The following is a 25174-nucleotide window of genomic DNA, read 5'->3' on the forward strand; positions in this document are numbered from 1 at the left end:
GCCTCAGCAACTCAGTGAGACCCTGTGTCTAAATAAAATACAAAATATAGCTGGGGGTGTGGCTCAGTGGTCGAGTGCCCCCAAGTTTAATTCCCAGTACCAAAAAAAAAAAAAAGGAAAAAAAGAAAAGACAGACGGTAAGATTCACAAGGAAACGAATGTTATAACCTCACGTCAACTGCTCTGGTCTACTAATTTGACATGGTTCGAATTAGTACACAAAGCAGAAACACCAGCTTTTTTTTTTTTTTTTTTTAAAGTTCTAGGACCCCGTTAAATTGCTGAGGCTTGCTTTGAACTTGGGATCCTCCTGCCTTAGCTTCCTGAGTGGCTGGGATTACAGGCGTGCGCCACAGTGCCCAGCTTAACCAGATGATTTCTAAAGTCCACTGCAGCAATGAGATCCTAGGAAAAAAAACAAGGAATTCAAACATTTCAGGTCCGTGGGAAGCCCAGGAAAATCAGGAAATGCGAAAAGCCGTGATCGTATGAAAACTTCAGAATGAACTGAGGATGAAAGGATCGTGGTGATGAATGGATTATAAAGGGGATTAAATTTCCTATGGCTCCGCAGAACAGAAAAAGTAGCCAATCCCGGTGCGTCCTCAGAATAGTAAATTCTGCCTTGCCGAAGGCATGACTAAGTGAGTACAAAAATAAAAGTCCAAACTGCCAGCTTTCAGTCCTCCACAAACCCCTTTAATATGGCATTTCACACTATATACATGAATGAAAATTTGAAACAAAAAAGAACTTTAGTCAAACTCCCCTTCCTCCTCCAGCTTTATTGGAATAGTTTAAAGTTACATTTTCTATTTTCTAGGACTTCAGTTGCTTTTTCCATCTGACTTTTAAAAACTGATTACAGCAAATGAAACACAGTTGTCTAAGTGATATAGTATACAAAAATAACATCTTGATTTCTGTGAAAATGCATTTCTCTGCAATTCCTGAATAGCTCCAAATTATGCTAACTCTGCGCATCGATGTGGACTCTGGGTATTAGATTTAGTCTTTGAGAAAAAAAATGTGTTCTAAACCTTTGCCATCACCATCTGCGTGTCCGGCATCGACGCTGCGATGAAGCTCCTGTTTGGGCTTTTATCCCGATTTCTCTCACCTAGCCATTTAACGCACGTTGGACTTTTTGTTTACTCCCACTCAACTGTATGTTCGATGAGGGCCTGATACAGATGTTACTCGATGTTATTTAATAGCTACTGAGGTCAGGCAATCCAAGGCCATCATTATGCTAAAATTAAAGTTACTTACGGAAGTTCATAGACACTTCCAGAACTGGTTTTACCTCCTACATGGGAACATTTCGAGAAACCCAGAACGGGCGCTCTGGTCTGACTGAACTCTTCCCATTCTTCCATCCCTATTCACCAGTGGCGCGGAAAGGGGGTTCTTTAACAAAGCATTATACATAACACCTCTACCAAACTAAACATAAACTTTTTTTTTTGTAGTTAAATGCAGAAAGTCGGTTTTTTTTTTTTTTTTTTCCACCCCTTTCCTCCTTTTACACGGCAAGTAAAGCTCACTGGCCTGGGAGTAGCCTCTATCTGCCAACCTTTGGCCAGTGAAGAGGATTCAGAGAAAATAATACAACCATCAATCAGAAAAAGGAGGGGCGACAAAGGAAAATGATTAGGCTGTAGCCTCAATTGTGCATTCCCGTGCAAGATGCCCTGACTCGCCACAACGGTAACAGTTGACTTCGCTTGTCTTGCTGCAATTGATGGCTACGTGACCAGTTTCACCACACCTGGGGGGAAAAAAAAAAGAATTTTTTAATTTTCACCATGGTACTCTGAACAAGTCAGACTATCGACCAAAGCAGAATAAAAAGCCCCAAACACATTTTTTTTTTTTTAAAGACTATAAACATCTACATTAATAAACTAAGGGCAGAAACAAGAGATTACCTCAGAAAACAGTTACTCAAAAATTTGTGGCCAGGTGCCGTGGCACATGCCTATCACCCCAGCAGTTCAGGAGGCTGAGGCAGGAGGATGGAGAGTTCAAAGCAGCCTCACCAAAAGCAAGGCCCTAAGCAACTCAGTGAGACCGTCTAAGTAAAATACATGATAGGTCTGGGGGTGGGGGTGCTGGAGTCGTGGCTTAGTGGTGGAGTGCTTGCCTGGCGCACCACAAGTAAATAAACAAAAGATCTGCTGACAACTAAAAAAAAAAAAAAAAAAAAATATATATATATATATATATATATATATAAATAGGGCTGGGGATGTGGCTCAGTGGTCAAGCGCCCCTGAATTCATTCCCTGGTTACCCTCCCTGCAAAACTGTGTCCTTCAGAGCTGAATGTAATCCCAGTAACTCGGGAAGCTGAGGCGAGAGGATCACTAGTCCTAGGCCCTCCCAGCAACTTGGCCACTGTCTCAAGAACAAAAGCCAACCAACCAAATTACTGTCCTTGGAGATAGAACCCAAACAGGAGCTACGCTGGGCAGTAACCCGAACGTGTAACCCTAGCTATGTGGGGGCCAAGGAAGGAGGGTCTTCAGTTCCCGGTCAGTCTGGGCACCTCGGCAGGACCTTGTGCAAAATGAAAAATAAACAGGATGGGTAAGTAGAGCCCCCGAGTTCAATTCCAGGAAGGAAGCCAGCCAGCGGGGCGGGGGTTGTGCGAAGTGTCCAGGTGCCCCAAGTCACAGGTCATCATGGCAGAATACACTGAGGTCCAGGCGAGCTGCTCCTTATAGGCTGCAAGTGCGTATCATCCGGTCACAGCCAACTCGCTGAACAGACGGCTCCGGGGTCGGTCCCCTCCGTCCAGTCCCTGTGCACTGCAGACACTCACCTGTAGCACTTCACTTTGGTGCAGTCTTTCTGAATGTGTCCAAATTCTCCACAAGAGTAGCACTTCTGCTCATCGGCGTGGTCACAGTCACGAGCCAGGTGGCCTGGTTTGCCGCAGTTGTAGCAGCACTGCTCTCGCTCTCGCTTGGGCTCCTTGCAGTCCTTGGCGATGTGGCCACCTCTACCGCAGTTATAGCAGGCTTCAACAATAAGGAGAAGAAGCAGACGGAGACTATAAAGCCCGCCAGGCGCGGCCCGCTCAGCGCGAACCCGGCAGGCGGGACCCTGTCCAAGGCTACGCACCACACGCATGCTCACCTCTGCGAGTTCTAGAGGGGTGTGACAGGAAGTGTTAGATACTTACCATCCTCCTGAAGATCACAATCCTTGGCAAGGTGACCAGACTCACCACAGCGATAACAGATGTCTGGAAGAGATGAGGAAACAAACTGGAAACCTATTTTGAGCAGAAAGAAAAAAGAATTTGGCTAATTAGACCAGTCTTAATACTAATGAATACCGAAGTACTTCCAAATTTTTTATTCGACAAAAATACCTCTATCCGAGGTAAAACCACCTCTGCCGCGGCTTCTCATTCCACGACCGCGGCCTCCGCCGGTAGGGCACTCGCGGGCCCAGTGGCCAGATCTTCCACACTTGAAGCACTCGTTGCTGCTCATGGCTGCAGGTCAATCTTCAAAATATTGACAAAGACAACATTACTCCTACTCAGAATCACTCCGCATTAAAATAATCACACATCTACATGCTCGGATGTTATAGCGATCATAAAATACCTGAAACAATTAGGTACCTGGGAAATTATTAAATGTATAACTTTATATAATAGCCCCCCACGCATACTTGGCAGCGCTGGCCACTGAACCCAAGGGTGCTCTACCACTGAGCCACGTCCCCAGCCCTATTTCGTATTTTATTCAGAGACAGGGACTCGCTGAGTTGCTCAGCACCTTGCTCTTGCTGAGGCTGGCCTCCAACTTGCCATCCTCCTGCCTCAGCCTCCCGAGCCACAGGGATTACAGATGTGTGCCACCGCACCCAGACCCAGTCCCCTTATTTTTGAGCAAAGATCTCATTAAATTGCTGAGGCTGACGATGAACTTGAGGTCCTCCTATCTCAGTCTCCCAAATAGCACCCTTCACAATTTCTGATCTTTTAAAACTGTTCAGACAAGGCATATACGCATCAGTATGCAGGTTAACACATTTGTTGATGAGCTTTACGGGGTCACTGTCACTGAATGCTGAGTACTAGACACAATACCACCTCTTTTCTGGGTCCATAGATACTTTCTCATGGTTATAAGGCAGTTAAGCTTCAGTGTGGTCAACTGGAAGTCATTTACTGATGACAAAGATTGGAATAACTCTAACAGCTGCAGGACAGATTCTGAAGGTGAGGGAGGAGTCAGTGAAAAATAAAAAATGACCTCACTCTATAATCTTAGCACCTAATAAACTGCCTGCGTGGCAGCGTGTGCCTGATGACCAAGCTAGTCTTCAAAGACAAATTTTCAGAGATAAAATATTTGTATCTCTATGGAGCACAAATACATTCAAACTACTGGGAAATCAAGGCAGTACCCCAAAGTGCTCAGGCTGCCTGTGGCACCAGAACATCTGTTCTTTTGCTCTGTTCCTCCCTCTCCTAATGTTTCTGTAGCTTTGTGTTTAAAACAAGGCTACCTGGAATTTATTTCACTGGGTATCATGTTGAAAGAAAAACAAAACTCTCACTAAGGTAAATGGATTTTGAACTCATTATGTAACAATCTAAAAATAATCCCAGGCTATTCCCAGAATAGAATAGAATGCAATGGAATAGAATGGAATGGAAATGTAACTTCCTATTTCCTCGCTTGCATATCTGAAATAATCTTTCATTTGATTAAGATGGGACAGAATTACCAACCGCAGCACCAAAATCCCAAAAGGTCGTTAGAAAAATGGCCTGGCTCCCCCTGGAACGGTTTCACCAACTTGTAGAGAAAGCTAATGCAGATGTGGTGGAGGACCCTTGACTGGGGAAGACCAGACAGGAGGATCCCAAGTTTGAGGCCAGCATGGGCAATTTAGTGAGCCCTTGGGGGACTCCCCCCTCCTCCCAAAAGAAATCGGGTGAAAATTAAGTTAAAGTTTAGTTTTAAACAAATGTCCATAGTCAAATAACCAGGAGCCCTGCACTTACTTATCCCAATGCTCTGCAATCTGATTCTGGATGTTTCCAAAGGAATCTTTTTAACCAACTACTGCCACTTGCTATAACCATGTTACCAATCAAATCTTTTGGCTCCAGGGGTTACTAGTGGCTTGAGATACACAATGCTCATTTCTAGTCAGAAGAAATCATCCAGGGAAGGAGTTTTTAAAACATCTATCCAGGGGCTGGGGCTGGGGCTGGGGCTGGGGCTGGGGCTGAGTGGTGGAGAGCTTGCCTAGCATGTGGAAGGCTCTGGGTTCCACTTCAGCACCACATGTAAATAAATAAAATAAAGGTCCTTCGGCAACTAAGAAAATATTTTTTTAAAAGTCCATTTATATTCATATGTGTGTGTGTATATATATATACACACACACACACACACACACATATATATATATATTTTTAACAAAACTTGAGACAGCATTTGCTCTCTGGCCCCCGAGCCTCCCACTTTTTAACCTTTACTGATGCTAGCTCCAATCATGTTAAATGATTCCTAGTTTCCACCAGAGAGGGGAAAATGAAAGGCACGTAAATAGGCAATGAAAAAAAGCTGCTAAAAAAAAAGAAAAAGGAAAAGGAAAGAAGCTACCATGGCACTTCCTCCTGCCTCCCATCTCCTATTCCCATATTCTTTATTCTGCATCTTTTCTAGTTTACATTCCCGTCGACTTAATTGCTTTATTGCTTTCAATGAGTTCTTTGCATTTAAACTTTTATACCCGAAGCCAGGCAAATTGACAGGCCCTAAGTACCTAATTATTTAATATTTAAACAAGATACGAGACAGTGTTTCCCTGAGTTGCCCAGGCTGGCCTCATACTTGTGATCCTATCTCAGTTTTCTGAGCGACCGGATTTACAGCCAGATGCCACCGTGCCTGGCCTCTGCTTCCTAGAACCACTGAGCTACATCCCAACCTCAAATTTGCAACCCTTCTGCCCCAGCCTCCCGTTCAGCTGGGATTTCAGGCATGCGCCAGTGCAGTGAACTTCAATATGTATTTCTAAAGCTGTAAAGAATGATGGTTCCTGGCAACCTCACCTTCAAAAAATATATATATATTTTTTTTGGCGGGAAGGGGGGGGGTTACTGGGGATTGAACCTAATTTGTATTTTATTTAGAGACAGGATCTCACTGAGTTGCTTAGCGCTTCGCTTTTGCTGAGGCTGGCCTCCAACTTCAAAATAATTTTAAAAGATCTGTTAATTTCGTAATTGGAAAGTATCATGGGAAATGATAAAACTTAAATTAAAACTGTATGTTTAATGTCAGCATAGAAACAACCAATTTTAAAAATTCAGGTACTAAAGAACTGATCAATCAATGTGAATCAATCTTTCCTGTTTTTCCATTTTATCTTTTTTTTTTTTAATCTCTAACCATTGGACCCAGATCCAAAGTTCAGAGGTGGGACAAAAAGATAGGAGGGGTGGGGCTGTGGCTCAGTGGTAGAGCACTTGCCTAGTGGGAGGCACTGGGTTCAACTCTCAGCACTGCAGGCAAACAAAGGGCCACCGACAACGAAAACAACCTTTTTAAAAAATGGACAGGAAACACTTGAACATTAAGCTCTCATCTTTTTCTTTCCTTTTTCCTTTTTTTTTTTTGGCAGTACTGGGGGAATTAAGCCAAAGGGCACTTTTAATCCCTGAGCTACATCCCAGCCCTTTTTTTTTTTATTTTGAGACAGGGAATTGCCAAGTTACTGAGGATCCTGCTAAGCTGCTGAGGCTGATTTCAAACTCGCAATCCCCCTGCCTCGGCCTCCCATTCGCTGGGTGACAGTCTTGTGCCACCAGGCCAGGCTTCATCCTAATTCCCACATGAAAGGGTTAGTTGAAATATGAACATTTCAGTTACAAGCTACAACTATATTTAAGGAAAGCAGTATTTCTCCATTAAATGAACAAAATAAAACATAATCCTGTTACCAGTGTTTTATACACAATTACAATAAACTGTTGTATGACACGTGCCTCAGTGGCCAAAGGCAGGACTGTAATGGAAATCTCAGATGCTGCACCATCAACATATCCTGTCTCGATTTCCTATAGTAAATTAAGCCCCCCCCCCAATACGAATACAAAATTCCACTTAAAGTCTTAGAAGGAGGAGCATCAACTTCATTAATATCTCAAAGACCCATCCTCAGTATAACATGCTTTTTAAGGTCTCCCCAGCAGGCTTAGATAATGTGTATGCAAACTCCTTTCTCTCCCACCAAACCAATCACAGTGAATGAGCTGGCCTACACTTTCACTCAATAACTGGTACCTTGTACTGAGACTTGTCTCTTGGACATAAATAAATCAACAATTCCCACATTTCAGAGGCACATTAACTTATCCTAGAAAGCAGGTCCCCTCATTCTAATGCTCATCTTATGTACAAATATATTTCATTAAAATGTATTTATGGTGCAGTCTGTCATCCCAGCATCTTGGGAGGCTGAGGCAGGAGGATCCCGAGTTGGAGGCCAGCCTCAACAACTTAGCAAGGTCCTAAGCAACTCAGTGAGACCCTGTCTCTAAATAAAATATAAAAAGGGCCGGGGATGTGGACTTGTGGTTAAGAGACCCTGCATTCAATCCCTGGTACCAAAAAGGGGAAAAAAAAAAAAGTATTTAGAAAATTTCACATTCCTTAGGAAAACAGAGAAGACATGGCTGGGCATTATGATTCTGTGATTCTCTGCCTACAACAGATCCTGGCTGGATTTTCCAGCACTGCCCTTCCCTACCCGCCCCTCCTCCACCTGTCACATCCTTGTCCCACTTTTAAGGGCCAACTGAAATGCCAACTCTATAAAGGAATCTGACCACATCTCCCAGCTTCAAATTCTCCTTCCTATCAAGACTCAAGACACCTTGTCGATGTTGTCTGATCACACCACTGGACTGCCCGGCTGTATTCTCGAGGGCGTAGACCAAGGAATTCATCTTTGAACCAGCACAACTCTCCATACAGTTATCCTTTTAGTAGTAGTTTTATAACTCAGTATTCTAATTGTTGGGGGGGATGGGAAGGTCCTGGAGTCATTTGCTAAATGAAGCTATTTGTACCTACAAGATACAATCCAATCTAATCAAGGACTAACAAAACCTAAATTCTTGCTATCATCCACAAGAATTACTGCACCAATTAACTGAAAGAAGCAATGTGTTTTCAATTATGCCCTCATTAAGGATTGATCACACTGACTTTGAAATTCCCAGCTTTATGAAATCATAGTCAAAAGTGTGCAACTGAGTTTTTAGGAGTCACAGCTTGCAGTTTCTGGAAGGCCCAATAGTCTAAAGACATTCCTAATATAAAAGAAAAATCATCCATAACAGAAGTAACTTCCACTTCTGAGATTTCAATACATAACCAGGAATGACTATAAGAGTAAAAAGAAGAAACTTCTGAATGATTAAAAAAAAAAAAAAAAAAAGTGAAGAATATTTACTTCCAATTTTATCCAAAACAATTCCCAGGAGTGGCTGGGAAATTTCCTCCAGGGTTCACTAAAAGAGTCAGCATCCAGGTCAGTTCCCCTAGCTCTATTAGAAATTCACAATCAACCAGACTTGTGCATTATATGCACTGCCACAAAACATATACACTAGTTAAAAAACAAAACAGAATATTGCCTTTCCACAACAGTTGCCAGGCAACAGAACACAAACACACACAACACACACCTATCCCCCCCAGTAGTGGGGGTTGAACCAGAGCCTCATACCAGTTAGGCAACCGTCTCCAGCCCTATTCTCTCTCTTTTGCTAAAACACACTGATCTATCCTGACACGGTAAAAAGAGTTTGGCACAAATAAGCCTGGATAAACCACTAACCCACCTGAACTACTCAAAAATATGGCTGCTGTCCTTTCTAGGCCGCTCTCCCTCCATTCCTAACAGAGAAACGCTAAAACTGATGTAGGATGAGAACTGTTTGCTATAAGCCACCTTGTGCTAAAGCACGAGCCCTGTCGGGCTGATGTTCTGTGTATGCAGCTCGTCTTTCCTTCCCACTTTCCCCCAGTCAGCCAGACTGCTCAGAGGTCCACTAGAACGCAGCCCAAGGCCTCTGAGGAAGGCTCAGTGCGGAGACAGGTCTGCTTACCCTCCAGCTGTCCATCTTAAAGTCTCCTTCCTGAATGAACGGAAAGAAGGTTAAGAGAAAAATGGGTGATGTCCAACCAGCATAAATCAAATAGCTAGTCCCAAGTCACAATATCCGTCTATCACATTTTCACGCCATGAACCCCACCGTGGAAGCAGTAGGAACACAGGACAGGCCAAGGAGGAGAAATACACCCAGTGCAGCCAAGACATGCTGGGAAAAAACTGAGATTTCACTGTCAGAGGCCATGTATGCTAAACTAAGAGGTCTAATTTTGGTCTACAAACCAAAATTATGTAAACTTAAAGGATTAAATTCTGGATAAAAACCCGCAGTTACGCTAATTCACCTTTAGCAAATCAGTAATTGTACGTGTGCTACAAAGAACAGTAAATAACTCGCTGAACTTGAACAGTATGTGCTCAAGACCAACAATGAGTTCCAATGAACAGCAATCATAACTGCATCGTAAAATGTTTAAATTATATAACAAGGAAGGTTGGGGATGGAAATGACACAAACCAAGTATAATGTGCAGCTTACTAACTTTGTTTTATATGATTTACCAACACGGTTGTATATGTTCACATCCTGTCCCAAGCTCAGGGTGATCCCTGTCTCAGTGTCAGTGCCTCAAATACATTTAGGCCAGAGAAGAGTTTTTGCCCTCTGAATGCACTGATTATTATGCTCCAATAAGTCAGTCTGGTGTCTCGACATGGTACCGAAACACTTCACTGTTGTAACAAAAATAAAGTGCCCATACAATAGAAGGAAGCAAGATACATTCTGAGTTACCTGCATTTCCATCAAAATAATGGAGAACATGGTACATAATTAGGAGCAATTTTTCTTATCCTGGTTCCCGCATTTACTGCCTAACCATGGCTCATTACCCTTATTTCTGCCTGCCCTGATTACCTGTGAAAGGTTTTAATAGCTGAACATGCACTATGAATCAAGCATTAATAAGTATATTATTCATAATACCCCAACCTGCAAGTTACATATTCTTGCTCCATTTTAATAAGGAAGCAAGACCTGAGACCAAGTGACTTAGCCAAAACCACACAGCTAAGAAAATACCAGAAACAGGATTTTAACAGTCTGGCTGTAAATGCTTTGCAGAGGCCTTTGTTAAGTGATAAAGGGCACTAAAAAGCCTTTATTAGGAGCGCAATTTACTCCCTAATTCCAATATACTATTCCCTGGGCATATATGGCCAGTAACTGTCTAAAAAGTTGATTTAAATTTCGGTGCTATTAAGTATTCATTGTTTCTCTTTAGATAAACCAAAGTAAAACTAGACAGGTGAGTTTTTAATAATTTAGTCATATTCTCAATTTTTTCACAGTATACTTTTTTTTGATACCAGGGATTGAACCCAGAAGCACTTAACACCATTCCCTTTTTATATTTTATTTAGAGACAGGACCTCACTAAGTTGCTGAGGCTGGCCACCAACTTTTGATCCTTCTGCCTCAGTCTCTCAAACTGCTGGGAGTACAGGCTTAGAAGTCACCGCACCTGGCCATTCACAGTATGCTTTCAACAGGGCCTTCCTGAATTTTAAACCAAGATCATCTTTCCTCAATCTTCTCTGAGGGAGAGTCACCCCCACCCCAAGCAACGCTGGCAACTTGGTTTCACTAGTTAATACCTTCAGATTTTAGATCCAGAGCCACTGCAGCTGATCCCTGTTACACTCTAAGGTTCCTAATTAACAAAATCCTTCTCCTTACAACCTGAATTTTGGTGGTGCCCACAAGTGTTCATGTTATTCTCCCAACCGTTTTTTTTTTTTTTTACAAAGTGAAAAGACGGCAGAGTTCATGGGATCTCTTAATGACGCTGCCTTACTGCAGCACCGTCAGACCCTGCCAGACTACGAGTTCTGCTCAGTGAGAAGGTGCAGAAAGAGCGTTCTCCATACAGCAGGCCAGGATGCCTTGGCTCTCCATTACTGTCAGAAGGCTAGCAAGAGCAGAGGCTCCTGTTTGTCTGTTTTAAGCTCTCACGCCTGCAGGAAAGGGGGAAAAAAAAAAAAAAAAGCAAAATCTCTCAGTGGTCAACTGGTCAACAGACCAATCAATCCAATTAGTGCCACTGTAGTGCTACTGCTTATGAGCACCAATCTGGTATTTTCCCACAGACCTGCCACATGTTTGAAAAAGCTAAAAATAATCCACAGGCATAAATCACATTCCCAAGTTCATTTATTAGTACCTTTAAATACCTATAAATCACTTTGCCTGTTCCAGATGTTCAATGGCCAACTTAAGAAATGCCCCGAAGTCTTCTAGTGATCTGGTAGGAAATATTGGAGAGAGAGCACATCTGTTTGGAATAAATTACCTCTCTGGGAATCAATATGAAAAGAAAATGTGGACCTTTGGTTGAAAAACTTTTTTCTGATGTCAAGTATTCAGGGAAGCACACAGATATATACTGTTAGCTTGTGCTGGGAAACTGTTGCCAAGAGTTGCAATTTGGAAAAAAAAAAAAATTTAAGTCCTTAATTTAGCCCTTGGGAATCTAATCAATTATTCCTTTTATAATCGAGTACACAAAGAGTTCCTTGTAGACAAGAATCAGGCTCAACAATTTAAAAACTATGTGTGTCTAGGAGCGTGACAGTTCGTTGGATAAGCCTTAACCAAATTAAGCCTTTCAACATTGGAATTTAAAAAAAAAAATATTCAGGAGACAGAGATTACACTTCATACCTTTTTTTTTTTTTTTTTTTAAATAAACGCTAAGCCTTACACTCAACTTATACCGCCAGAGTAAACGAGTTACAAAGTTGCTAATTGAAATTCAGAGATTAACTCGATGCCAATATCCACGGGTTATGTTTCCAAAATTGGGTCAAACAACTGGGAAGGGTGAAATTTCATTTTTAAAATTCTAACGTGGGGCTGGGGCTGTAGCTCAGTGGCAGAGCGCTTGCCTCGCATGTGTGAGGCCCTGGGTTCGATCCTATGGAAATAAAATAAAATCTGACTTGGGCACGAGATGGGGACGTACATTATTAATCCTCCCCTGCTTTAAAAAAAAAAAAAAAGACGACAAATTCACAGCCTGGGCGGCTTCGCCCGGTGCCTTCTGAATGACGCACCCGACATGAAGTCACAGACGATCAGGGAGCGAGGTTTTCTTTTTTCCGAGACCCCCCACCCGCCACCCCAGACCAGAGGCCTCTTTCTCCTGGGGAAGCGCCCGGTGGCCGGGCCATGTGCTGAGCATGTGGCAACAAGCGCGACTTGACCCACCGACCGGCCGAGCCCCCGCCCCGCACGCGGGCCGCCGGGCCCCCAGCACACCGGTCTCCGCGCTGCGGAAAGGTCGGGACGCGGCCGCGGGCGGAGAGGAACTTTCGGGTCCCGTTTGTCACCGACACCCGTTCAGCCCAGGAAACCTCGGCAGGGACGACTGCTCGCGGCCGGGCTCCCGGGAGCGGGGCAGAAATTCCGGGTTTTTCTTTCCCCGCCCCCGGGACCCCCGGGACCGGCCCGTCGCGTGGATCGGGAGAAAGCGGGTCCCAGGAGCCCCCCGCCCACCCCGGGGTGGCAGCGTCGCACAAGCAAACTTGGGACTGTTGGAACACGATTTCAAAATCCAAGAAGAGGGAAGTGGGCCAGGAGGGAACTCGCGAGGGCTCCCCGCCCGCCCGGTGTCCCCGACGCGGGTCCCTCGCTGAAGCCCCCGGAGTCGGGCGCCCGGCCCGCCGGCCCCGCCGCGGCACGTGGCCGGCCCGAGCCCCTGCCCGTCCGCAGGTGGGACCTGTCCCCACCCCGCCGCCGCCTCCCTCCACCTTCCCGCCAAATCGACCCCCGGCCCCCCACTTCCCGGCCCGCGAAGCTTCGGGATCTCGGCCCCAAGGGCACCGGGCCCCGGCCGCCCTCGCTGGACGCCTGAGGCCTGGGGTGCGGCCTTGGCGCCGGGAGAGGCCCCGGCAGCCTGAAGCCCAGCTTCCCCGGACCCCACGAAGGGCAGAAGGGTCGCCCGGCTTCGGCGGGCCGGAAACCCGAGCCCCCGGCGGCGGCGGCAGCCGAGCTTCCCGCCTGACGCAGCAGCAGCGGCGCAGGCCAAAGTGCGGCCGCCATCGCCGCCTCCTCGCTCGCTCCCCTCGTCCGTCCCGCCTCGGCCACGGAACCCACACCGCGGCCTCCGCGACCCCGGCCCGCCACAGCAGCCCTCACCTTTCGGCGTCGGAGCGGGTCCGCAGCAGCGGAGACTCGGACGCAGGCCGGGGGAAGGCGGCTCGCAAGGTAGCGGCTGTTTATCTTCAGGGTCCTTGCCTGCGCCACACGCGGGTCTGCACACGGCCCCACACACGCCGCTGCGCACGGCTCGCCTCCGCCTCGCCCACGCGGCCAATCAGCGCCCAGGGCTCAGCCGGCCAATCAGAACCGCCCGCGGGGAAGGACGCCCTGCACAAGCGCGGCGGGACGCGGGTCGGACCTCTGGCTCTGCGCGCGCGGCTTTTCCCGTCGTGCTCCGCGCGCGGCCTTTCCCGCCTGGGTCGCAGCCCGGCTCTCCTCCCGGACTTTCCTGCCTGCGTCCCGGCCCCGCCCGAGCCGGTGGACATCTGCCGACCCCGCCCTTGGAGATGTCACCTAAGGGGTGCGGGGCGACCGGTCCGAGGGCAGGGACTACAGTTTGCGTGGAATCAAGGAAGAATCTTCCCCTGGGCTCGTGGCTCTCACAACCCGGCCGGGTTTTTGATGGACACGTTTAAGTTTGTGGATGAGTCGTGGCTGCGGCTGGAAGGTGGCAGGAGCCCCTGAAAAACAATTTTTTTTTTTAATTTTACTTTTTTGGAACGGGGAGGTGGAACCCAGGGGCGCTTACCCACTGAGCCACATCCCCAACCCTTTTTATATTTTATTAGAGACAGGGTCTCGCTGAGTTGCTGAGGCTGGCCTCCAACTTATGATCCTCCTGCCTCAGCCTCCCGCGCTACTGGGATTACAGGTGTGTGTCACCCGGCCTTTTTTTTTTTTTTTTTTTTTTTTTTTGCGACCAGTCTCGATTTCTAAGGCGACCTTGAACTTGAGATCCTCCTGGTGGCTTCCCCACCAAATGGTATTATAGGTGTGTGCCACTGCGCCCTCCTGAGATTTGCTTTTTGTGTGATCCTGGACGGAGTCTAAAAGACCTTGCTGCTCTCACCACCAGGGTGATGTACCCTCCCAAGCAAAAGTTCCTGGTGACTGTGACACAGTGCTTGTGATATCCCCGAGGATTTAGGAGTAAGAGAGGGCAAAGGGATCATTTGACCTGGGTTATCACATTCAAGCCTTTACTGTTTTGCTTTGGGTACTGGGGATTGAACCCAGAAGGGGGGGTCCCAGATTTTTTTTTTTTTTTTTTTTTTTTTTTTGAGACAGGGTCGAGTTGCTGAGGCTGGGCTCAAACTTGCAGTCCTCCTGCCTCAGCCTCCCAAGTCACTGTGATTACAGGTTTGCACTACCAGCGACTCACTAGGAATGGCCTTTACATAGGATTTGATATTTTCTCAAAAAAAAAAAAAAAAAAAAGTACAGTCATCAAGAATGAATCTGAAAGGTTTTCATCTAATTGAAATTGTTCATTTTAGGCCCTGGGTTTCCTCACCAGCACTTGGAAAAAAAAAAAAAAAAAAAACTGAACTGAAACATTCTAGAATGTTCTGTCCCATTTTGGAATGACTTTTATTAGAAGCAAGAAAGAAATGGAAGATTCTCAAGTCTCTTGAGCTCCAAAAGGTACTGAAATACTATGGTCTGATATAAAATAGGGCCCATTCCATGTTTTGACTGGTGTTCCCAACAATGGAGGCTTTATTTTTGTGTGTTTTCTTTCCTTCTTTGGTACCAGAAATTGTATCCAGGGGTGTTTAGCCACTGAGCCACATCGCCTGTCCTTTTTATATTTTATTTAGAGACAGGGTCTCACTGAGTTTCTTAGAACCTCACTAAGTTGCTGAGGCTGGCCTCCCAACTTGGGATCCTCCTTCCTCAGCCTCCCCAGTCACTGGGATTACAGGCCTGTGCCACTGTGCCCACCTTGGCATCTTTATTTCTTTAATGATTATCTTTTTCTTTGAGGTTGAGCGCACAAATGTATTAATTGAAAACAGGGAAGAATTTTGCTTGTTCTTGACATTAGTTCTGTTGGTGACTGTGTGGATTCAAGTTATTCCATTGTCCCTGCTTCCACCTGAATGAATTCTCTAAATTCTAAAAGGAGAGGTGACAAGGGTTAAGGATCTGTTCCCTGGCGAGGTGGTACATGCCTGTCATCCTGGTCACTCAGGAGGCTGAGGCGGGAGGATCACAAATCTGAGGCCAACCTGGGTAATTTATGGAGACCCTCTCAAAATAAAAAATAGAAAGGACGAGGGATCTAGCTCAGTGGTAAAGCATTACAGGGTTCAACCCCCAGTACAAAAATTTTAAAATGCAGTGCAAGGGTTGAATCAGGCATTAAAACCAGGTTTAAGTCACTAGTGCTTAGTCATTGCAAAGCATTTATCAAACTATGGTTAACAGCGACTCCATAAAAAGCAGTGATTACCAAGGAGCACATGAACGTATGATTTCAAGGATCAATGATATTTTAAAACTTTCTTTTTAGCCAAAAGAATCTAAACTAAAAATGCTTTTAAATTCAGCATGAAAAGGTCATGTCTTTCATCAGGATTAATAAATGCCTAGCAGTTTACATACGGAGCCCTAACACCAGAGTTGCCAATGATAAAAAGCTATTTTGTACTGACATCGTTGTATTACCAAGAAGCTTACACAGCTTTATAGATTTATAGATCTCCCCTCCCTAATCTGATTAATTTTTATGATATCTCAAGGTAAAGGTGATTACAGACACTTAAGTGACTACTTAAGGGCTAGCAATGAATACGTATAATACAGAAACTGCACAAAGTCCAGCCTGCAAGCCTGCACACTCCAGGAAGACAAGTTAAAATTGTCAAGGGAACCGTAAATATGATTTCATTTTTTCTTATACTTTTCCTTTTTTTTTTTTTTTTCTTCTTTCTTTTTTGGTCCCAGGGATTGAACCCAGGAGTGCCTAACCACTGAGCCCCATCCCCAGCCCCTTTTATATTTTATTTAGAGACAGGGTCTCACTGAGTTGCTTAGGGCCTTGCCAAGTGGCTAAGGCTGGCCTCCACTTGTGATCCTCCTGCCTCAGCCTCCCAAGCCGCTGGGATCACAGGTGTGTGCCACCAAGCCCAACTTCTATTAAGTTTTAAAAGACTGAGTAGAAGAAATAGAAACATAAAGTGGTATTTACTGCATGATATTGGGAGTTGTAACAGCTAATGGCTTTTGTCTACCTGGCACCCAGCTATAATGACTATCATTAATAAAGCCAGACTGGTCATGAGGCATTATGACTGTCCCCAAAGAAGGTCTATGATGAAATGTAAGTACAGCACTTGCACTACCTGGATGTGCCCTTGGGCACACCCTTTTCACTAGGGATTTTCAAAAATGAAGAAAAATGTCAGGCACGGTGGTACCCTCCTGTAATCCCAGTGGCTCAGGAGGCTGAGGCAGGAGGATTGCAAGGTGGAGGCCAGCCTCAGCAGTTTAGCGAGGCCCTGAGCAACTCAGTGAGACCGTGTCTGTAAATAAAATAGAAAAAGGGCTCAGGATGTGGCTCAGTGGTTAAGGGCCCCTGGGTTCAATCCTGGCATGAAAAGAAAAAAAAAAAAAAACAGTCCTAAGAATGCGTATGAGTGTTTGGAAGAGGGACCAACCGAAGTACTATGATTCAGCATGATTCAGGATTCCTTAAAACGCGTAGCAGTTGACCAGCAATACCTGCCAAAAAAACGCTTCATTTCTGTTGAAATGCCCAACTGTACAGCACATGCCTTAGATTCTGCTGTTAAATTGAGATGATAGATAAATCTTTCCCTGTTTTGTTTTCTCTGCCAGCAGGGAAATGGTGGCGTGTGACTTGACTTGGAAATTCTGCAGCTAAGGTTGAGAAGAATAAATTGGTGTGTTTATCCCGCACGTCCTGAACTAGGAATCAGCCTTGAATAACTAATCCTTTAATATTGTATATATAAAGCTTCTATGACAATGCCTGACTGGGTACAGTGGTGCGTGCCTGTCATCCCAGCGGCTCCGGAGGCTGAGGCAGGAGGATCACAAGGTGGAGGCCAGCCTCAGCCACTTAGCCAGGCCCTGAGCAGCTCAATGAGACCATCTCTAAATAAAATAGAAAAAGGGCTGGGGGTGTGGCTCAGTGGTTAAGCACCCCTGGGTTCAATCCCCAGAACCACAAACAAAAACATACAAAACAACAATAACAAAATCCAATGCCTGGCAGAAAGTAAAGACTATTAAAGTGTTACCTGTTAGCATTATCGTTTACTGAAGTTTTACTATGTGTGTGGAATGTTTATAACCTTTTCCTAAGTTTTCACCGTATTTTTTTTGTGGTGCTGGGGATCGAACCCAGGGCCTTGTGCATGCAAGGCAAGCACTCTACCAACTGAGCTATCTCCCCAGCCCTAGTAAATAGTTTTATTATTATCCCCATGAGGAAACGGTTCAGAGGGTTTGAAGTGATCTGGCCATGGTCAGAAAATGAACAAATGGCAGAGCGGACTTCACCCCCAGGCAGCTCCTGGGCTTTACCATGACGCTGCTGGCCTCCCAGTATTTATTAAGACCTAAATCTCAAAACTTTTTGCTGAATGAACTAAATAATCAATGTGCATCTTGCTTTTTTTTAATTTTTGTTTTGTTTTGTTTTGTTTGGTGGTGGGGATTAAATCTAGGGGCACTATACCACTCACCCACATCCCTAGTCCTTTTCATTTTGAGACAGGGTCTTGCTGAGTTGCTCAGGACCTTGCTAAGTTGCAGAGGCTGGCCTCAAAATGGCGATCCTCCTGCCTCAGCCTCCCAAATCACTGGGATCACAGGCATGCGCCTCCATACCTGACTGGCATTTTTTATATTGTATTTTCTAAGCTCCATTTGTGGCCATTTTTATCCAATTCTTTAGTTTTTACTGCTGTGTGTTATCAACTATCTTATTTATCCATTTATCTATTAAAAAGATATTTATTTCCATTCTTTTGCCATTATAAATAGTGTTGTTATAAGAACTATTGTTTGAAGATACCTTCAGGTCCTTGGGGGAGAATGTCCCTAGGGTATATGCACCCAGGAAAATATTGAATGATAAAAGGCGTGTACACTAAAAATCCACTGGTTGCCTCACAAATTCCATTAAATTCCATATCATTCTCTCTCTTTCTCTCTCTATTTTTTTTTTTTTTTTGGACCCAGGGATTGAACCCAGGGGTGCTTACCCACTGAGCCACATCCCCAGCCCTTTTTCTATTTTATTTAGAGACAGGGTCTCACTGAGTTGCTTAGGACCTCACTAAGTGGCTGAGGCTGGCCTCCACCTTGCCATCCTCCTGCCTCAGCCTCCCGAGCTGCTGGAATGACCGGCATGTGCCACTGTACCCAGCTCAAAACATATCTTTTTGAAAAAGTCTTGAGATAATTGTGGATTCATGTGTACATTCACACATCATTTTAAGCAAGGACACGTTCTAAGAAATGTGTCACTGGGCAGTCTCACGTGAACATCCTGGAGTGTGTTTAGACGGGCCTCAATCTCCTGGGACCAACCCTGTATACGCAGTGCGTTTTTGCAAACTAAAGCCGGGCTTGGCTGGAGTCAAAAGAAAAAATACAGAGAAACCCCATACACCCTTTCACCCAGTGCCTGCCAATGGTAACATCTTGCAAAACTGTAGCACAATGTCAGGACCATGATATTGACCTTGATACAGTCTGCTGCTTTGGTCCGGACTTCCCCAGTTTTGTTTATATTCTTTGCAGGTATGTGTGTGTCATGTGGTCCTTTATTATTTGTCCTCCTAAGCTCTCCATGACAACAGAGAGCATTCGGACACGTCGGACACGCATGGAGTGTGACTCCCCAGCCTTGTGGTGGGACAGGATGTGGAGTTTCCCTGGTCGTGTGCCCATGTGTGAACAGGAAAGTTCTGTCCCCTTCATTCCACTGTCTTTCCCATTCCCATCCCCCTCCCTGCCCCTCAGTCCCCTTTGTCTCATCCAGTGAACTTCTGTTCTCCCCTTATTGTGAGTCAGCATCCACATAGCAGAGAACATTTGGCCTTTGGTGCTTTGGGATTGGCATATGTCACTTAGCATGATAGTCTCCAGCTCCATCAAGTTACCAGCAAATGCCATCATTTCATCCTTCTTTAAGGCTGAGTAATATTCCATTGTGTATATGTACCACATTTTCTTGATCCATTCATCTGTTGAAGGGCACCTAGGTTGGTTCCACAGCTTAGCTATTGTGACTTGAGGTGCTTTTAACACTGATGTGGCTGCATCACTGTAATGTGCTGATTTTAAGGCCTTTGGGTATAAACTGAAGAGTGGGATTTTCTCATAAGTAGGTCCATGTATCCACCTCCAAATTCAAGATACAGAACAGGTTCAACGCAAAAATCACTCCTGATATCTTTTTGTAGCCACACCTTCCTGTTACCCTCCCTCTCGTCTCTAATCTTGGTTTTCATTTCCAATAATGCACAGCTTTCAAAAATGTTATATAAATGGAAGTATGCAATATGTTGCCTTTTGAGATTAGCTTTTTTCACTCAGCATAATTCCCTGGATATATGTATAAGTTGTTGCATATATCAATATATATGAATAGTTTTTTCCTTTTATTGCTCATATTCTATAAGGGTTTTTGTTGTTGTTTTGTTTATTTGTTTGGTTTTAGGTACCAGGGATTGAACCCAGGGGCGCTTAACCACTTAGCCATATCTCCAGCCCTTTTTATTTTTTGATTTTGAGACAGGGTCTTGTTAAGTTGCTGAGGACCTTGCTAAATTGCTGAGGCTGGCCTCCAACTTTTGAACCTCCTGCCTCAGCCTCCAGACTAGCTTATAGGCATGCACCACAACACCTGGCTCGTGGTTCAGTTTTAAGAGGGGAACAACTAGAGGTCAAAGAAGAATTAGGATGAACCAAAAAGTAATAATATATTTTTGTTTTGATACCACAGACTGAACCCAAGGCACTTAACCATTGAGCCATATCCCTGGTCCTCTTTATTTTTTATTTTCATTAACTTATTTTTATGGTACTGGAGATTGAACCCAGGGGTGCATAATTGGGGAGCTGCATCCCCAGCCTTTTTTTATTTTGTTATTTTGAGACAGGGTCTCACTTAAGTACAGAGCCTGGCCTTGAACTTGTAGTCTTCCTACCTCAGCGTCCCAAGTATCTGAAATGGCAGGCACCTACCACCAAGCCCAGCATGACTGTTGTTTCCCAGACTGGTCTCAAATTTAGGAATTCATCAAGAATTTCTAAAACAGAACAGTTGGCCCACTCCCGTTTATCCTGGCGATTTAGGAGGCTGAGGCAGGAGGATCTCAAGTTGGAGGCCAGCCTCCACAACTTCATAAGACCCTGCCCCAAAATAAAAAGACTTGGGGATGTAGCTCAGTGGTTTAGGCGCATCCACTACAGTTTGGGGGGAAAAAAAAAAGAAAGTGAACCTTAGCCTTATTTTTGGAGACATTCAGATACACTGGTCTCATCTCAAAACCAGTCATGTTTTCGGGCATTGTGACCAGCCCTTAGAAAGTGCTGACATCTGTCCTCCTCCCCTGGCGACGCCACTTTCCCTGTCTTGCAGCCGCAGTGCAGAATCCTGACTCACCCTCCAGCCAGCCGCAGACAAGGCGGATTATTCCGGGGAGGTGTGTGCAGAGCCAGAGCCCGTGTGGCTTCAGGTAACCGGCTTTTCTTGCGCCTTCTCATCTGCTCAGCTGGGGCTGCTGACCTCCCTGGACGGAAGCGGAAGCCAGGCTCTGCGGTCCTGGCCACCAAGCTGCGGATTGTTCGCGCGGGCACGGCCCTGCCGTCCTACGCCGCCGGGCGGAGGGTCCCTCTGATCCGCCCTGAGAGCCCGCCGGGCGCACGCTCGCTGAACCCACACCGGGAAATCTGACCCTCAAGAATTACTTTACAAAACACCGAGACCAACATGACCTTGGTGAGCTGATTCTTTATTCATTTTTTTTTTTTTTGAGTTGTCAATGGATCTTTGATTTCATTTATTGATTTCTATGCGGTGCTGAGGATCAAACCCAGGGCCTCGCACGTGCCAGGCAAGCGCTCTACCACCGAGCCCCAGCCCTTATTTTTAATTTTTAGTTGACATCATGATTGCGCATATTTACAGATCCAGCGCGACATTTCCACACACGGCTACACAGCGGGTAATGATGAAGTCAGACTCTCGATCGGCATTCTTACCCAAGCGACTTGGGGAGGCTGAGGCAGGAGGATCGCAAGTTAGAGGCCAGCCTCAGCACCTTAGCGAGACCCCTCAGCAATTAACCAAGACCCCATGTCAAAATTTTAAAAAGGGCTGGGAATGGAGCTCAGGGGTGCAGCACGATCGTTGCTTCGTGCTGGGAACCTTCAAACTCCTCTTTTCTAGCGTTCGTGACATGCGTCATAGAGCTGGGCGCGGTGGTGCGCTCCGTGGAGATCCAGGTGAGTTGGGAAGCTGAGGCAAGAGCATTGAAAGTTCAAGGCCAGCCTGGGCAGCGAAATGAGACCCTGGCTCCAAAATTAAAAATGGCAAGGGATGTAGCTCAGTGGTAGAGTGTTTTTTTAGCACCAAAATAAGTAATAAGAGAGAAAGAACTTAAAAAGATACAGGCTCTAAAAGTCATTCATATTGCTTGGCACAGTGGTGCATGCCTGTCACCCCAGGGCCTCAGGAGGCTGAGGCAGGAGGATCGCAAGGTGGAGGCCAGCCTCAGCACCTTAGCGAGACCCCGTCTCAAAATTTTAAAAGGGGCTGGGAATGGAGCTGAGGGGTGAAGCACCCATGGTTCCATCCCCAGTAGCAAAACAAAACGTAAAACCTTTTCATTTAGATCCACAACAGAGGGAAAAAAGATGCCTGAAAATGAAAATCACAGGAAGTTTGAAGGCAAATGTGTTGCATTGTGATTTTGTGTCGCAGACCCTACAAGGTCAAGGGCAGGCAAGGTCCTGCTCATTTCCACAGTCCCAGTATCCAGCAGAGGACCCGAACTGGGCCTTCAGTGAGTGAGTGTTGAGTGGACACTTCCTCTCCCTCTTGGCCCCGCGCCCGAGATGGCGCAATGTCGTCACCGCCTGTCCCCGGAGCCGGGCTCATGACGTGGCACCCGAGAGTCGCTAAGACAAGGCATTCTCTGCGGGCTTTTCCTGTTTCTTAAGTGCCTTCCAACCTCCCTTTGCTGGTGACAGCACTTGGCTCGTCTTGTTTTGCAACCTCTGCAAAGAGGCAGTGAACAGGACCCAGACCCTGCACAACTGATACCGAGACAGCTTCCCGTGCAGGGGAAAGCTGGTCCTAAGGAGAAGGTTGTGAGTTCAGTACGATGTATACAAGAATATATAATGTCACTTAGATTACCAGGGATGGAATTCAGGGGTGCTTGACCCCTGAGCCACCTCCCCAGTCCTTTTTCTATTTTATTTAGAGACAGAGTCTCGCTGAGTTGCTCAGGGCCTCACTGAGTTGCTGAGGCTGGCCTCCACCTTGCGATCCTCCTGCCTCAGCCTCCCCAGCCACAGGGATGACAGCCGTGCGCCACCGTGCCTGGCTACTTCTTTGTTTTTTTCAGTGACGGGGGTGGAACCCAGGGCACCACTGAGTGATATCCAAAGCCCTTTTTATTTTTTGTTTTGAAACAGGATCTTGCTAAATTGAGTGGATTAGCCAAGAATCTGTGATCTTCCAGCCTCAGCCTTCCAAGTTGCAGGAATTAAAGGTTTGTACCACCATGCCTGGCTTATTTTATGATTTCAATTATAATTTATATAGTGGTTACTCATGGAAACTGCATGCAATTCAATGATTTTCACTCTAAAATATGTCTATTTTATTTTTACTAATTTATTTTTGGTGCTGGGGGTGAAACCCTGGGTCAGCATGCTCCGCAAGTCCTCTACCAATGAGCCCATCTACAGCCCTCATGTCTTGTTTTGTTTCTGTGTGTTATAGAGACACAGGAGGAGGTGAAATGAATATTTTCCAATCACCTCTGAATTACAAGTTGCAGGCCAGATGTGGTGGCACACATCTGTAATCCCGTGACTCAGGAGGCTGGGGGCAGGAGGATGGCAAGTTTGAGGCCAGCCTCAGCAATTTTGTGAGACCCTGTCTCAAAATAAAACATAAAAAGGGCTGGGCATGTGGCTCAGGGGTTAAGTGACCCTGGGTTCAATCCCCGGTACCAATGGTTAGATGACAGATAGATAGATAAATTCATTGCAGAAGGGCGCTTTGAAATACGTTAGTTCATTTCAACCAAGCCTCACGAAATCTTGTGAAGACGATCTGTGCTCTGTTTGTTTGCACCTTTGTTTTCAGACAGGATCTGGGTACGCCATTCAGACTGAACTTGGGCTCAACTGATCTGCCTTCCTCAGACTCTGGAGTAGCTGAATTCCAGCTCTGTAGCTCTGATTGTTTTTTGTTTTGTTTTTAGGGGGGAGTGGTATTTGGAAAGTTTTTGTACTTTGTTCTCACTCTCACTATGAACTTCAGACTGCTCAACAACCATTTAGATGTTTGCATGGCTCTGTGACAGTACTAGACACTTTAAAAGGGTGACTTTTGGCCCCTGGTGCACACCTGTACTCCCAGTGGCTCCGGAGGCTGAGGCAGGCGGATCGTAAGTTGGAGGCCAGCCTCAGCCACTGAGTAAGGCCCTCAGCAACTCAGCGAGACCCTGTCTCTAAATAAAATATAAAAAGGACTGGGGTGTGGCTCAGTGGTTAGCACCCCTGAGTTCAATCCCTGGGACCAAAAAACAAAAACTAAAAACCATTCACTGAATTCCTGGTCCCTAGGGACTACAGTAAGGCTCTGGCAACTTACTGGACAGTTCATTCAGCATGGATTGAGAAGCTCTGTGTGCGAGGCCTGCCTGGGGTGCTGGGGACAGCAGTGGTAGCTACAGGTTCCTGCTCTCCTGGACTTTGGAAGTGTGTCCAGAGCTTGCACCAGACCAAATACAAGGGGGACACGGAAGACCATGGAAAACCAAGGTTGGACAGGAAAATGTCCTCGCTCCCAGAGATGAAGAACCAAGCTTGTGTTCTAGCAGAACGTTGAAGTGCCAGCATCACGGGCCCTTCACGGTCATGAGAAGACAGAGCAAAGACTGCTGAACCCACAAATGACAAGGATTAACCGTGTTAGCAGAGGGACCTAAGTTCAGGGGAAGGGTAAGAGTCTACATGACTCTCATTGGTCTGTTTATGCCTCCTGCTCACCCCAACCTCTTCCCCAGACACACAGGGAATTTCTTTCTTTCTTTCTTTCTTTCTTTCTTTTTTTTTTTTTTTTTTTGGTACCAGGGAACTAAGGTGCTGAGGCTAGCCTCCACCTTGCGATTCTCCTGCCTCAGCCTCCCGTTCACTGGGATGACAGGCATACACCATTGCACTTGGGCTTGACTACTCTTCCTGTAAGTGAAATCATGCCGTATTTTTCCTGTGGTAGGTTTATTCACTTAGCATAGTAGCCTCATGGTGTGATGGGCTGACAGATCTGGCTCCATGAGAATGTTCTGGGCCAGACTCTAAGGGAAATGACTAAACAGACTCCATTTTGCTTCAAGACTCCATGTTAGTTAGGAAATAAGCTTCTCTCTCATGGGAACACCCCGCCTCTGTGCCCATCATCAGTTACTTGGTGTGACATGTTTAACAATACAGAATGACAATTCTTATGTAATAAGAAATTGCTCTCTTTTGATTCCTCTTGCTCCTAAACAATGTACCACGTGAACGGTAATTGTGTGGATGTTAGCGACCATTCTTTAGTTTGTACCTAGGTAAGGGCCAGTTTGACCCACTTCCCCCTCTGTTGATGATCTCATGATGTTAGTTTGTAATTTTGAATCA

The 25174-nt window shown here is 45.7% G+C and overlaps 1 protein-coding gene and 1 long non-coding RNA gene across 12 annotated transcripts; one reads left to right on the forward strand and one right to left on the reverse strand.

Annotated features, from left to right (window-relative positions):
• Positions 1–765: 765 nt before the first annotated feature.
• Cnbp (CCHC-type zinc finger nucleic acid binding protein) lies at positions 766–13524 on the reverse strand. 9 transcript variants are annotated; one of them, XM_047534643.1, is made up of 5 exons: positions 13364–13524; positions 3404–3520; positions 3191–3283; positions 2828–3026; positions 766–1771 (listed from the first exon to the last, which is right to left on the reverse strand). In XM_047534643.1, the coding sequence occupies exons 2-5, from the start codon at positions 3504–3506 to the stop codon at positions 1654–1656; spliced, it is 513 nt and encodes a 170-aa protein (XP_047390599.1). In that variant the 5' UTR covers positions 3507–3520; positions 13364–13524; the 3' UTR covers positions 766–1653. The 9 variants fall into 9 exon arrangements, with proteins under 9 accessions (XP_047390599.1, XP_047390598.1, XP_047390597.1 ...); XM_047534642.1 differs by having other exon boundaries at positions 2828–3029; XM_047534641.1 differs by having other exon boundaries at positions 2828–3032.
• A 557-nt stretch (positions 13525–14081) lies between these two features.
• Positions 14082–24898, forward strand: LOC124971003 (uncharacterized). 3 transcript variants are annotated; one of them, XR_007106259.1, is made up of 5 exons: positions 14082–14138; positions 14764–14911; positions 20892–21251; positions 22955–23031; positions 23638–24898. It is a non-coding gene; the product is annotated as an uncharacterized LOC124971003 (long non-coding RNA). The 3 variants fall into 3 exon arrangements; XR_007106260.1 differs by lacking the exon at positions 14082–14138 and adding an exon at positions 14197–14416 and having other exon boundaries at positions 23634–24898; XR_007106258.1 differs by lacking the exon at positions 14082–14138 and adding an exon at positions 14197–14416.
• Positions 24899–25174: the final 276 nt, after the last annotated feature.

The sequence above is a fragment of the Sciurus carolinensis genome, chromosome 19 (genome assembly GCF_902686445.1).
Source record: "Sciurus carolinensis chromosome 19, mSciCar1.2, whole genome shotgun sequence".
Taxonomy (NCBI): domain Eukaryota; kingdom Metazoa; phylum Chordata; class Mammalia; order Rodentia; family Sciuridae; genus Sciurus; species Sciurus carolinensis.

Excerpts from the sequence above, each read along its gene's own strand:
- Cnbp (XM_047534638.1), bottom strand. The coding sequence starts at position 3,506 with ATGAGCAGCAACGAGTGCTTCAAGTGTGGAAGATCTGGCCACTGGGCC. Across the intron at positions 3,284-3,382 it reads TGGTTTTACCTCGGATAGAG|GTTTCCAGTTTGTTTCCTCA; the intron begins GTATTTTTGTCG and ends TGCTCAAAATAG. Across the intron at positions 3,033-3,190 it reads TTGTGATCTTCAGGAGGATG|TTGAAGCCTGCTATAACTGC; the intron begins GTAAGTATCTAA and ends TTCTCCTTATTG.